This window comes from Apteryx mantelli, chromosome 13 (genome assembly GCF_036417845.1).
Source record: "Apteryx mantelli isolate bAptMan1 chromosome 13, bAptMan1.hap1, whole genome shotgun sequence".
Taxonomy (NCBI): Eukaryota; Metazoa; Chordata; class Aves; order Apterygiformes; family Apterygidae; genus Apteryx; species Apteryx mantelli.
The window spans coordinates 15,759,386-15,773,777 of NC_089990.1; the positions used below are offsets into that span (position 1 = coordinate 15,759,386).

The 14,392-nt window shown below is 34.3% G+C and overlaps 1 protein-coding gene across 5 annotated transcripts in view; it reads left to right on the plus strand.

Moving 5' to 3' along the window:
• Window positions 1–13,672, plus strand: part of FMR1 (fragile X messenger ribonucleoprotein 1) — a 33,181-nt gene extending 19,509 nt beyond the window's left edge. For 2 of the 5 annotated variants that reach the window (XM_067304174.1, XM_067304175.1), the window contains 6 exons: window positions 1,352–1,414; window positions 3,614–3,700; window positions 6,030–6,225; window positions 7,603–7,782; window positions 9,682–9,764; window positions 11,729–13,672. In XM_067304174.1, coding sequence (XP_067160275.1) covers window positions 1,352–1,414; window positions 3,614–3,700; window positions 6,030–6,225; window positions 7,603–7,782; window positions 9,682–9,764; window positions 11,729–11,890 — 771 coding nt within the window. In that variant the 3' untranslated portion in view covers window positions 11,891–13,672. The other 3 variants (XM_067304176.1, XM_067304177.1, XM_013946335.2) reach the window with 3 other exon arrangements.
• Window positions 13,673–14,392: the final 720 nt, after the last annotated feature.

A 14,392-nucleotide genomic window follows, 5' to 3' on the forward strand; every position in this document is an offset into this window, starting at 1 on the left:
TTAATGTGACTTTTGTATGTGCTAATTGGTGGTTATATTTTTACCCACTAGTAAACTAAACTCTTTTATCTTACTAGTGGTAAGATGAAGTTTGATTAACGTGTGTCTTTCTGATAAAATTGTATTTCCCTATTAATGCTAAGGGGCATTATATATAGACTTGTCATTGTGTTTTCAGAAAGGCTGTGTGAAGCTTTTTGGTGATGCACCTTCTCAAAGATTTCATTTTATTCCTATTAGAAGTATTAATATTGTTTCTAGACACTGATTAAGTTGTAAATCAGTATATGCAAAACTTACTGTTTTCATTCATAAACTTGCTTTCAGTTTAATCTCTTTTGATTTTTACTAGTTATTTTTGTTATTGTGATGAAAAACCTGTGCCTTCTTGTGTAATCCTCTCTTTTTAAACATTATTTGAATTCATATTAGGCTATAAATTGAGACTTAGCGAAAACTACCATAAACAGATGTGATGTTAAGTGCCAGATTTGCTAAAGTACAGTACACAAAATGATACATTCTTTTTGACCTGCTGACCTTGTAGAGGGTTTCAATGAAGTGTCTTGACCTGTGTAATTTGAGAATTTAAGGTGCTTTTATATGGGCCTGTGTTGGGGGGAGAGGTTGCAGGTTTGCAAAGAAAACGTGAAGCACAAAAATTCCAGCATCTCGATGAGAAAAGATTCCATGTAATTTCAAATGTGAAAAGTGCTTAAATTAAAAAAGTAACCTCTTATTTATGCAGAAGTCTAAATATGTACTAGGTGAGGAACCTTCTTACTACTTGAAATAAGATATGAAATATATTTTTAGAACTTTTATATTCTTGCTTGAATAGTTATTTCATCTTTGGTATCATCCCAGTAAATTTATTATAGAAGACCCACAGTCCAGTTTCCATCTCTCTGTAAATGGTGGCTAATGAATTATGTAAGTTTTTTTTCTGTTTTATTACTAGTTTTCTGTCTGAAAAGGTAAGATAGTCAACTTAGTGTTCAGAGATAACGGATTCACTTCTGTCATGTTTTATCTTACAGCATAAAATTGTTGACCATCTTAATAGGCAAAAGGGTGCCTTTTTTGCTGCAGGCCTAAAGATTTTGATATTTTTAATGTGTCAGCCTACAGAACAAAAGTAAAGTAAAAGAGAAGTAGCCATGGCTGCAAATAGGTTATCAGGCTTGTTTTCTGTCTTGAAAAAGCTTGTTTGTTTGACGTTCTTCAATACAAAAAAAACAAATTTAAAGGTGAATTGAAAGCCTTTTTACCTGCCAAGTTCTGCATTCAGACTTCTCTGTTTTTCCTGTTCATGACATCACTAACACCTGCATTTCTTATGCTGCTTTAGGTGTTAGTTTTGTCCTCTATTATACCAGGAGAAACTCAGAAACCTGAGGTCAAACCGTGGCAGGTAAGAATGAGTTTTTAAGCTTATTTTTTGTCATATTTGAAGTGAATGTGCATTAATCTTCTCATGTATAGACTTGAATATTGCAGCCTTTCTTTTTGTAAAGACCAGTAGTTCACTTGTAAATTTTAGTTCAGAATTGGGTTCTTATTTCTTATGGCTGAGATGTTAAAATCCTACACATAAATTTCAAGTACTGTTTCATAACTCCCATAGTTTTATAACAGGAGCCTAAACCTCCTGTTATAAATGATATCTTTTTATCTTTTAAAATGATATATTAGAATTGTTTATTATAGTAATATATACAATATATAATTTTAGCTCTAAATTACTTATGCAGATGAGTCTGCTCAGTATTGAACACTGAAAGTAAGTTGAAGATAGAGGTGCTTTTGCTTTGAAGACAGAAATAAAGTTCAATAAATGAATAAGCGCTTTGAAGTTCATTTGAGACTAAAATTGTTTGATATTGTTACTGGTCAAAATCTTATCAGTACTTATTTTCCAGTTTTATAGTTTGAGTTGGAATTCTTTGCCTAATGAACTTGGCTTGTGTAGTAGAATCCCCTGCTGAAAGCTACAAGTAGTGTTTACCTTTGCCTTAAATGCCATATTAAGTCACTTGTCTTGTGATCTTGATACTGCGCTATTTAAGGTCAGTTCAGAAGAAGTTTAATTGCCATTGATTAAGTTATATTAAATGTATATGAAACTTAAAATAACCCGGAAAATGAAATATTTCAGTCAACCTTGCCTGTGGTTAAAGGATTTCTGATGCTCATTGAAGGTAGTGTTAGTGCTGAGGCTTCTTAGGATAAGAAGAAATGTGAAATTTTTTGTCTTGCTGTGCAACTCGGATAAAAAAGATCTCATGAAAGTCATTTTTGCGTAAAAGACAAAAACAAAAAGCAAAGACAAATTATAGACTTGTTGCCTTTTCCACGCTTTTAGGGAACTTTAGCGTACTGTGCATGTGTGGTTTTTTTTTTTTAGTTTTCAAGACATCTGTGTCTCTATTTCACTTTTGCAAGTGACTTATTTGGTTGACAGTCTTGCAAAGGGTATGTGCAAGTTGAAGGTACGCTTAGAGGTCACAATGAGAGACCAAAAGGAACTTTAAATTAGCTCAGTAGGGATAGCCAGGCTGTATATCTGCACTGGCATAGGTTTCAGTAACTGAGCACTTACTAGACTTTCAGGTTGGCTTCTGCAGTTCACAGTGAAGCTTATACGGCCGTGGTGAGACTGCAATTGGTACAAGAGTTAAGTACTTCAGCGTTGGATCTTTTGGTGTGGAAACTATCCTTATCTGCTAAAGCTCACTTGTTTTCAGCAGTCAGGGCCCTTAGCCCGCTTTGGCTTCCCAAGTTTGGGGGGGGGGGGGTTGCTTGGTTGGGTGTTTGTTTGGTGTGTGGTTTTTTTGTTTGTTTGTTTTGGTTTTTTTTTGTTTTATTTTTAAGTCTTTAAGCATCAGTATTTCAAACACTAGAATTTCTTCATCAACACCAGATCTACATTTTCAGGATATTTAAACATGCTTGAAAGGTAACAGGCACATAAATTGGTGGTTGTTGTCTGGAGCACTAAGTTTACCTTCATGAATCTTTTGTTTGTTTGTTTGCCTTTTAAGAATTGGGTGTTGGATAAGAAGGATCAAGTTTTGCCAGATATTTGTCCAGATATTAATTTGGTTTACTTTTTAATAAGCTCAAAGGCTGCTTTACTGAGCCATAGCCTAAAAGTACCTGGTGTGAGCAAACAGACATTGTGTGTTCGTCAAAGTGATGTTAACTTTGAAGGAAGGGAGGAAATCTGAAGCATTTTAAACTGATCTGTTTTTTTACGTTGTTAGGAAAACTTTGCCATTGTGATACACACAATGTAAATACAAATTAATTTTGTGCATTGTTTCCTGCCTAGACAGGCAGGAAAGTAAGCCTACTCTATTGTGACTTAATATATAAAATGAGGCTTTGTGTTCTCTTAGAAAACAAAATTAGCTCTTTCCATGAAGGGAATTAGTTTAGATGATCCAGTAAATGTCAAAATGTAAATATACTGTTGTCTCAGTTACTTTTGAATTAATGCTTATCCATGTTGTAAAAATTTTTAAGATTGTAGTAATACATTTTGTTCTCTTCAGTATCTGATGTTTAATTAATAACCATGGGGTTTTCAAAATATATCATTGTGTTTTAGGGAATGGTACCATTTGTGTTTGTGGGAACCAAGGATAGCATCACTAATGCAACTGTTCTTCTGGATTATCATCTTAATTATTTAAAGGTGAGGAAAATGATGTCACTTTACCACTGAGGTTTTTCTAACAGTACTTAACATGATAACAATAGGGTGATGATCAAAATCTGTTTGATCCCAAAGGCAATTGATAAATTGATGTTATACTAAGTTTTCAATCTATAAAGGCTTCTTATAACTGATTCTTTTAAAAAACATGGCTTTTATCTGTAGCATGGGATGAAAAACACGTGTTCAGAATGCACAATATGGAGGAATAACAAAAGTAGAGAAATTAAAGAAAAATGCTGGCAATTTTATTTTTAAGAAATAGTCTCTGGTGCAATTGAAAAAGCAGCATTGTATGCGGATTTCTTGTATACAGTGGCCATATGGTTCGAAAACCTTAAACTTTTTTTTTCTGCAGCTAATTGCCATTTCATAGTTGAAGAGACTTTGTAGACAGTTCAGCTTTTTATGTTGCATTTGCTTCTGAATTCATCACTTCTCCAGTAGTCTGCAATGCTTGTTTTCTTTTGTATAGGGAGCAAAAACTAGCTAATACTATTGCTTATCATTCCTTTGCTTGGCCATGCCCCTTTACTTATTCTGGCCAGATGTTCAGCCACTGGGTGGCAGGATCAGAGCTTAACAGTAGGGACTGTATCCAGTTTAAGTTTAATTAAGTTTTAATTTACTGTTGCCGGAAGATAGCACCTTTAAAACCTCCAGACCATTCATAACTTGGTAGGTGTCCAACCAGTGCAGTAGCCATCATTGGATCTTTAGCTTCTAGAATGCTAACATTTCTATACATAGCTAAAAAGAAACTTCTCAGCACAAGTATCAAGGGAGTTAGAAGGAAGTCACTTCTGTTCCCTTGCTTACTCAATAGCAGTACTCTTCTGACTTGCTTGTGGAGCACTTGGATTTATCAGTGGTTTAGAGCAGAGAGACAGCAGCACTACAGCCTTCAGGTAGTGGAGGCAGAGGAGGATTACATGGTACAGTAAACCCACTTAAAAAAAAAAAAAAAAACCAAAAAAAACCCAAGGTACTCTTTTGCATACTGACTATTATTTCAGAAGATACTTCTACTTTAACTCCCTTGGTCCTTCAAAGGCTACTGACAAGTGAGAGGAAAATGCTTACCAGCCCAAGATGTGGTGGTGTGGGTTTTTTTTTCTTTTGGGGTTTGGGGGTTTTTCAGGTGTTTCAATTCATAGTCAATTAGGGTGACTTTCTCCTAGTGCTGTCCTCCTAACCTTTCTGAACAGAAGAGCAAACAATAATGTTATGTCTGTAAATCAGCTAGAGGATAGGATCTTCTCTTGGAAGTTCTGATCTCTATCATTGGAACTTGACTGGAAAAGGTCCTGAGCAGCCAGCTACTTCCTGACACTGCCTTGAGCAGGGAGTTTGAACTATAGGTGATCTCCAGAGGTCCCTTCCAACCTCAGCTGTTCTATGACACTATGAAATTTCTGGTGAGGATGAGACTGTGAAACTTGCATAAATAGCTTTGTTACTGTGTTTAAAAAAGAAAAGAAAAAGGACAATAAAAGTTGTTACAGCTTTTTTTTTTTTGTCGCCTGGTCAATGTCTTAAATCATGACAAAAATGCTCTCTGAATATGTGTCACTGTAGATATTACTGTATATGTGTTTATCTCCTGGTAGTCATGTCTGTTAAACTTCTGTGCCTGCTGTCTTTCTATGCTTGTGTAACAGTGCTTTGCTCTCTGTGCTTTTACACTTCCTCACTTCCCTGGTAGTACTCATTATAATTAGGTAAAATTTGTTATGCAACCTCTAGCCCTTTTGGAATTTACAAAAGAATAGTGTTATTTCATAATTGTTTAATAACTTCCATTTTTGTTACATGCAACAGTGTAAGAAGCTTATGTTGGAATTTAACCTAAAAAGTTTAAAATATGCCATTGTTGGGATGCTATAAATAGATGATATTACTGAGTTCAAAAATAAAGGCATGTAAGTTTCACTGCTTAAGAAATGCTCTAACTTAATCATAAAGACCTCATTTTCATAAAGGAAATACGTTTAATGTTGACGTATAGCTATCTGTCTCCTGAAAACAGTTGATCTAAATGCTTTCTTATACATCTGTTTTAAATAAATCTAAACCTACCAAGTTTGCAACAGAGAATTGCATTAATAATGAACAGATTTAAATGTTGGGAGGTTTTTTGGTAAACAAATTAGTCTAAAAACTGAATTACTATTTAAGTATTAAATAGATTATCAACAGCAGTACTTAGGTTTGCTTTTCTTTGAAAATTGTGCTTGTCTAATGTGTTTCTACATCTGGATGATCAAACAGTGGTTACATATGACTTGCTGTGCTTGCATTTTTGTAGGAAGTGGACCAGCTGCGTTTGGAAAGATTACAAATTGATGAGCAGCTTCGACAGATTGGAGCTACTTCTAGGCCACCGCCAAATCGTACAGATAAAGAAAAAGGATACATGACTGATGATGGGCCAGGACTTGGACGAGGTAGTCGACCTTATAGAAATAGAGGGCATAGCAGACGTGGTCCAGGCTATGCTTCGGGTAGGTAACTAGAATTATGCTTACAATTTTAAGACTTGTCTATTGGATCCTGCTTTGGTCTTGATTTCTTGAATACCCTTCTATTAGTAGTTAACATTTGAATATTGGCTATTGTAGGAATTTAGAAACAGAGCTGTTTAACAGAAATTCAGTTAAAGTTAAATATTAATATTTGAAGATTATTTAGAACTTTATGCTGTAGAAATTATCCTGAGGTAAAATATAGTGCTTTTATGTAACTTATTTCTGTGCAGTTTGTCTTACAGCATGTTTGTCTTTTAAGTTAAAAACTCTTCAAGGCAAGGATTTTGTTATTTTACCTATATTTTAACAGTTCCCAATATAGTAAGACCTCAGTCTTCATTTGAGCCTGTAAGAGGATATCTTAGTGTGAATGTTTGTAAGTGAAAATAGAAGGGATTGTGTGTAACTCAATCTGCAGAAAAACATTTCCTCACAGTGAGATGAACCTGTGTGTTTTCACCGGAGGAGCACAGTCACTGAAATGTAGAGTGTTCCTCTTTTAAACTCTTTATCATTCATTAATGAATAATTTTCAGAATCATGCTTTTAGAACAATTTGTTACTTCAGTACCCAGAACATAGTTCAGCTGGTGCTTGCCATGACTGAAGGCCTGAAATATGAACTCAATAAGACATGCTTAGCATACGTTCAGCATAATACAAAGTAAATGTTTTTCTACTAAAGCCCCTTTACTGCTGTTACTAGAAGATATGAGCTCACCTGGTTAATAATAGGGTGATAGCAAAAGAAAAAAATTGGGGAAAAGAATCAGCCCTTCTCAAAGAAGGTGATGTGTTAACTGGAAAAAATTGTTTTGTAGCTAGTTATTTGTTGCACTTCCAGTATTTAAAATAATTTAGGAAAACCTTTGTTCTCTGTTTCTGCAGTGTGAGTTAAAGGCTGTTTCATGATAGTGTTTTGTTGTTTTTGTTTGTTTTAATAGACAGCTGAGTGGTGGTGGTGAGGGGAGACAGGACAGGTTTAATCTGGAACTTTCAGTTTTAGAAATGACAAAAAAAAGTCTACTCAGATTTTGGTACCTTTGCATAGATTAGATAATATACTCATAGGCTGATAACACCAAGTAAAACATTCTGTAAAACTGTGGTACATCTAATTATTTAACCTTAAACACAGTTCTAACTTCTAGTCTTAATGATCGTCTTTACCTTTTGAAGAAATGTATATTATATACATTTCAATCTTTCCAATGTGTTAGAGGTTGGGAGGCAAAAGTCCTTAATTTTCTTGTTTAAAAAAGGAAAGTTTTTAAACAGTGTTTTTTGTTCTACTGTAGTACTTTCATGATGAGATATAGTGGCATGTTTGGATTTTTTTTATCCTCTTGATAGGAACTAATTCTGAAGCATCAAATGCTTCTGAAACAGAATCTGATCACAGAGATGAACTTAGCGATTGGTCATTAGCCCCAGCTGAAGAAGAGCGTGACAACTACCTTCGTAGGGGAGATGGGCGAAGACGTGGAGGTGGTGCAAGAGGGCAAGGAGGGAGGGGTCGTGGAGGATTCAAAGGTAAGTGCAGGTTTCATCTTGGAAAAAAAAGAGCTTAGTGTTGGAGTCCTTAATGAAAAATATTTTTATGTTGGTTATATTAAGAAATATCTTGGGTTTTTTTCCCCATGGCAGAAAAACATAGTTAAGTGTATCTATTTTAAAAGTATTTTTAGTAATTAAATTAGACTTACTTTTTGGAGTCTCCATCTTGACAATTTGTCTTAAAACTTTGGCACTTCGTTACATCCTTAGTTATTAAAAGCTTAGAAAAACACAAGTTGGAAAGGAGATCGTTTAGTCCTGCTTGCTGCTCAGAGCAAGTCTAAGCTCAAAGTTGATTGGGTTGTTCAGGATCTTGTTCAGTTAAAGTTTTGAGTTTCTCCAAGGATGGAGATTCCACAGTCTCTTTGGGCAGCCTGTTCCAATGTTTTAACTGTTCCTTATGAACCTTTTTTTGTGTTATATCTGGTTGGAGTTTTCCTTGCTGCAACTGGTGACCTCTCTTGTCTTTCTGCTGTGCACCTCTGGGAAGAGTTTGACTCCATCTTCTCTATAATCCCTCTTTAGGTAATTGAAGACTACAGCTGGATCTTATTCTGGCTAAATAAAATCATCTTGTTGCATGTCATATGCTCCAGTGTCTTGGCCATTTGGTGGCCCTCCTCTGGACCCTCTCTACTTTGTCGATCTCTCGACTACTCTGGGGAATAGGCCATTGTTAGGATATACTGGCTACACGCTTAGTAATGCAACCAGTTATTGAGTTTACTTTCTCTGCTGCAAGAGCACACTGCTGTCTTATGGTCAATTTGTCAGCCAGCACCCCCACAGCCTTTTTTGTGGAGCTGCTATCTAGCAAGTGGCACTTTGTACTCTTGCATGGGGTTACTTTGTTGCAGCTGTGGGACTTAGGATCTGTCTTTAAAGTTAATGGGATTCCTGTCAGCCAACTTCCTCCAGTGTGTAAAGGTCCCTGTGATTGACAGCCTTAACCTCCAGTGTGTCAGCTAGTTTGGTGTTAGCTGCAGACTTGCTGAGGATGCATTCTATCCCAGCATCTTTTCATATCTTCTAAAAGGCCTCTATTTCTTATCAAAATTAATAGGAATTACATTTCATATCACTTACTCTCCTAACATGAATCCCTGACTCAAGCTTATAGGCTATACTGTCACATATGAAGGTAAAGAAATCAAACTCTCATTTATCAGTGGACATAGAACAGTCTTTTAGGATTTGTCCTACTCATTCAACTGTCTGTATTCCCATCTTTTATTTCATCTTCATGCAACAGGATTATATAAAGTTGAATTGTATAGAGTGGTATTTTATATATTCAGTGGAAAGGACCAGGGAGGAGTAGAATAAGAGAACTTAGTTAAATACGTACTTTTTATAATGTGTTATTTCATTATGTTTATTATTTTAAATATTTTTCCATACAATTCTGCTTGTTCCTTGAAAGGTTTTTCAAGATATGAGCATTGCTTAATTTAATAAGACTTTTTGAAAAAAGTAAAGCAGAACTTAGAAACTTCATAAGCCATTAGAAATAATATAAACTTGTTAAATCTTATTAAAATTGATTATGCTCTTCTTTCCTGTAGTTGATCATTTCACAAGAGGTGTTTTTTCAGTCACTCTCAGGAGACTGTTTCTTTTAACCTGTCTTGGTTTTAAACACTGGTTTGATCCACTATGATTACCACCTGAGAAGATTTTCTTCAGTGGACCGTTTTCTTTCCTAGAGAAAGAACTGTTGTTCAGGAACTGCTGTTATGTTATTACGAATATTTTTCTTAATGCTCTTTAACATGAAAGTTTTGAAGTAATTCCTGGTTATGCATATATAAATTTTAAGTAAAGGAAAATTATGCATCTTTGTTAAACAACTTAGTTGATTAACTCTTCTTACAGGAAATGATGAACAGTCACGAACAGATAACCGTCAACGTAACTCAAGAGATACAAAAGGGAGAACAGCAGATGGATCTCTTCAGGTAATTTTTCTCTTGTTAGAACTCTGCACTGTTTAAAATTGCAGAAGTATCAGGTACTAACATCAGACTCTTCAAAACTGCAAGTAATACAGTAGCCTTGTGTTTCTTTATTCCATAACCACATTTACAGGAATAGCAGAGTTCTGTACCATTTTGTAGCTTATACGCAGGAATCTTGATATATTGGGTTTTGTAAAGATGTGACTTTCTAATGTGAAAGCTGCAGATCTTTGTTTTGCTGTCAGTTTCTGAAAGTTCAGAGTTGCACTGAATTCGATTTATGAAATTAAGAGGATAAACCTGACTTTACAACGTAGCTCAGACTGACCACAACTGTAGTGGTGGTTAATAGCTTAACTGTGATTTTGGCTCTGCCGTTAGTTAGAACACTGATCATGAGTCCTAAGATTTTACTAAAATAGCTTCATTTCATTCTTTTATTTTTTTTCTTTTTGTTCTCAGCTATTTCTTGTTGTTGCGTTGTCTGTTCTTGTCTTTTGTCTTTACGACACAAGTACTATAACAGAGGAAAGAGAATATATAATGATTGAAAAATGGGGTGTATTGCAGCCAGAATCTTAAGAGTTAGAGATGGAATTTTAAACTGTACCTTCAGTATTAAATGAAACACTTGCAATTTAAAGCTATGCTGAATTAGTCAAGTAGTGGCAAATTACAAAATTAATTAAAAATCCCATGAAGAAATATTTTAAATTATATATAAAAATATTTTAGTCTCTTATAAAAGTATTTGTACAATTTTTTTTCCGGTATGTTTTATTGAATGGAGTTATTCTGGCTGGTAATTTATGTTTGTATGTTAAGTTCCCCAAATAGAAACTGTTCTTGCTTCAAATGATAACATGTAGACATCCTTTTACCATGAAGGACGAGTTATGTTGGGAGAAAGAAATAATGAGCAGCTGCAGCTACTTTCTTGTGCATAGTGTTACCAAGAATTATGACTCTCCTGGGAGATTGAGGATGACTCTTGATTTGGTTTGAGAAAGCCTGTTTTGGGTGGGGAGGAAAATCTGGAGTAAATGACTAGATGCTCTGTTTCCCAAGTGGAACTGATGAAGTTGGAGGTGTAATACCTGAATGTACATTGCAAGTACAGACAACTAACATGTAAGTTGTTTAGCCATAAAAATTTTTTGCAAGTGAATTCTTGATTACATATAAAAATTTGTGAGGTAGGTAATGGAGAAGTGTGTTCCTAAGGAAGGAAATAAGATTTATCAATGTCATGATTTTTTTCTGTTACTCTGAGATTTGGATGAGACTATTTTCTTATTGAAAATAAGATCTTGCATATGCTTGAATCCTGGCTGATCAGGTTATAAAAAAAAAAAAAATTTTATAATGTTTAAAGCAATAAGCCAGAAATGGGGTTAAAGATTTACCCTGTGAGCAGAAAAATCTTACTTTTAAAATGCTTTTGTGAAATTCTTCATGACCATTTAGAAAAGCCAGATATGTCTTTTTTGTGGATTAAATGAAATCTGGGCAAAGGGGGAGCTGAGTGGATTTTTTGAGTGTTAGTATCATTTCATTACAGCTTTCCTATGTTCATTTTTGTCCAAAAATATTTCTATATAACAAGTAGAAACATGAATTATTAAAAGTCAAATGATGCTTCAAAGTTCCATATACTGTAAATTCTTCTTGCACATACTATTTTTTGCTTCTCAGGAACTTGTAAAATTTATTTTAACTTTCCAAGGCTAGACTGAATATTTTTTTTTTTTAGGTTACAAGTGTGTGACATTTTCAAACAGAAATAAATTTGCACGCTTTTCCACTTCAGTTAGATCTGCTTAACAAAACCATAAGGGTGTGGGACTGTTTAATTGTCTACTGACCACTTAATAATAGTGCCCCTTCCAGGCTGCTAATGTAGGGAATGCTGAAGGGGTGGATGTAAGAAAGAGAATGCTTTATATAACTCTGACTTGTTCCAGATCAGAATTGACTGCAATAATGAAAGGAGTGTCCACACTAAAACATTACAGAATACCTCCAATGAAGGTAGTCGGCTGCGCACGGGTAAAGAACGTAATCAGAAGAAAGAGAAAGCGGACAGCGCAGATGGTCAACAGCCATTGGTGAATGGAGTACCCTAAACTGCATAATTCTAAAGTCATATTTCCTATACTGTTTCAGTAATTCCTATTCCACATTAGAGAAACTTGTTAGGCCAAAGACAAATAGTAGGCAAGATGGCGCAGGGCATGAAATGAACATATGTTCTCTGTTAGCCTTTTTTAACATCAACAGTAAGCAGTTGTTTTCAGAATAAGAAGTTATTCAAATATTTGCATAAAAATATCTGAATTTCCGAAAATCGCTTTCAAGTACATATTGCACTTCAAACAATGAAAGATTCTTTTTTTTGTTTGTTTTAAAAATACTGAGCTGTGCATTGGTAAACTTTCTGTTCAGTTGTACCATTTTAACGCATCGGGTCAAAATCACTGCTCAATTTCAATTTTCAGAATAAATAGTGTTTGCAGTAATCAAATTGGCTTCTGTTTTCAATCTAACTTACAAGTTCTTCATGAAATGCTATGTCGTTTTATGTCCTGTGTCAGTTCACATTCTGGTCCACCTTTTTCAGTATTTTAGTGGACCCTGAAATATGTGTGATGTAACAATTGTCATTTTCATTAGCAAAAAAGTTGTATGATCTGTGCCTTTTTTATATCTTGGCAGGTAGGAATATTATATTTGGATGCAGAAATCAGGGAAGATGAGTCGGTAACACTAAATGTAAAATATATGTAGCAATCCTTGTCAGACATTAGTACTTTATAGACAAGTGCATGCTTTCCATAATTTTTTCCTTACATAAACATTGGGTTAGGCAGTTATAAGAATAGGAAATTTATTTTGCACTGAAGATTTGGAAAAATAGTGTTATTGAGAGAGGGGTGTAATTTTTTCTTTGTAGGCAGTACAGAAGTTTTTTTAAAAAAAAAAAAAAAAAAAAAACTTTCCATTGTGGAAAACTAAAAACTCATTGTTACTGAGGGAACAAATGTGACTTGTTCACAAGCTAGTAGTGTGTGCCTGCTATTTGGCCAGATGACCAGTTTAAAGCGCTTTTCATCCTCCTAAAATTTTTTTGAATTGCTTAGTTTAATTTGGGGATTATCTCAGGGGAGGTAAGAAAATCACCATGTGTAATGCCCTGGAAGTTCAGGTATAGCAGCTGGATATATTGAAGGCAGAACAAATTCATAATATTTTGAGGTGCAAGGTCTGAATTACCAGCCAATTGGAAGCCGTTGCAGAATTTGATACAAAGTATGACCATACACAAGGGAAGGGTGGGAACTTGTGGGAGGAGTTGTGCTTTCTTTTATTTCTGATCATGAATTAAATTTACTGGGCAAAACTGTATAAGGACCTTCATTTTAATCCATTTTTAGTCAAATTACTCCAGAAGGGAGCCACTGATTATGTACAGAATTGTACAAACTTGACCTTGCCTCTGATGTATTTTGTGAGTTTCGTTTCTTTGCTTTTTCATTCTGGTTTTTTCCTTGCATACAGGTGAGCATATTAAAAATGGCAACAAACTGCACATGATTTAACAAATATAACAATGTCTTAAAAAGTATTGCCAAACATTAATGTTGATTTCTAGTTATTTATTTTGGGAATGTATAGTATTTGAAAACAGAAATTGGTACCTTGCACACATCATCTGTAAGCTGTTTGGTTTAAAATACTGTAGATAATTAACCAAGGTAGACTGACCTTGTAATGTAACTGCTCTTGGGCAATATTCTCTGTACATATTAGCTACAACAGATTGGATTTTATGTTGACATTTGTTTGGTTATAGTGCAATATATTTTGTATGCAAGCAGTTTCAATAAAGTTTGATCTTCCTCTGCTAACTGATGTTGATGCAATCCTTATAAATGATTGCTTTAAAAAAACTCATAAGTAGAAAAAAATATTTCTCTGTTTAAACTTTTAACTGTAGCCATTGTTTATTTTCACATGTTTTAGAAAACTTCTGATATATTACCAATTTTCAAAATTATGGCACATAATGCACACAAAAAAATGAAATCTCATGATGAAATGGTACAATACTTGTTGAGCTGTGACATTATATGCATTAAATTTTCTACATTCAGTAGTTGAGTTCGCTAAGGTGCTAACTAGGTTAAATGTGAAATTACTAAACTGTGATTTGTCATATTAATCACATTCCATTTTCAAATGCATTTGGGGGCTATGACCTTTTTCAGTATTTCTGCGTGCTTAATATGTATCCCTTTTGATTCAAAATCCAGTGTTTTTAAATGTTAGTAAATTTCAACGAATTAAACTGTAAATCTAAATGTACAATTTTATTTTGAAAAATCATGTGGTGTTACAAAACTTGAAAGTGCAACTAATGTCTGATGCTTGGGTTCAGATCCTACTGGTAACTTATCAAGTATGGTCTAATGAATTAAAATTATTTTAAAAATAAAGTCCTTTTTAAAGAGTAAGAGGTATTTGTGAATAATGCCAAAGTTTTAAATTCAGTAGGGTTAAGCTAAAAACCTATAAATTAACAAATGTTTATGAAAATAGAGAGCAAGTTTGTTTCCTTTCTTTAGTAA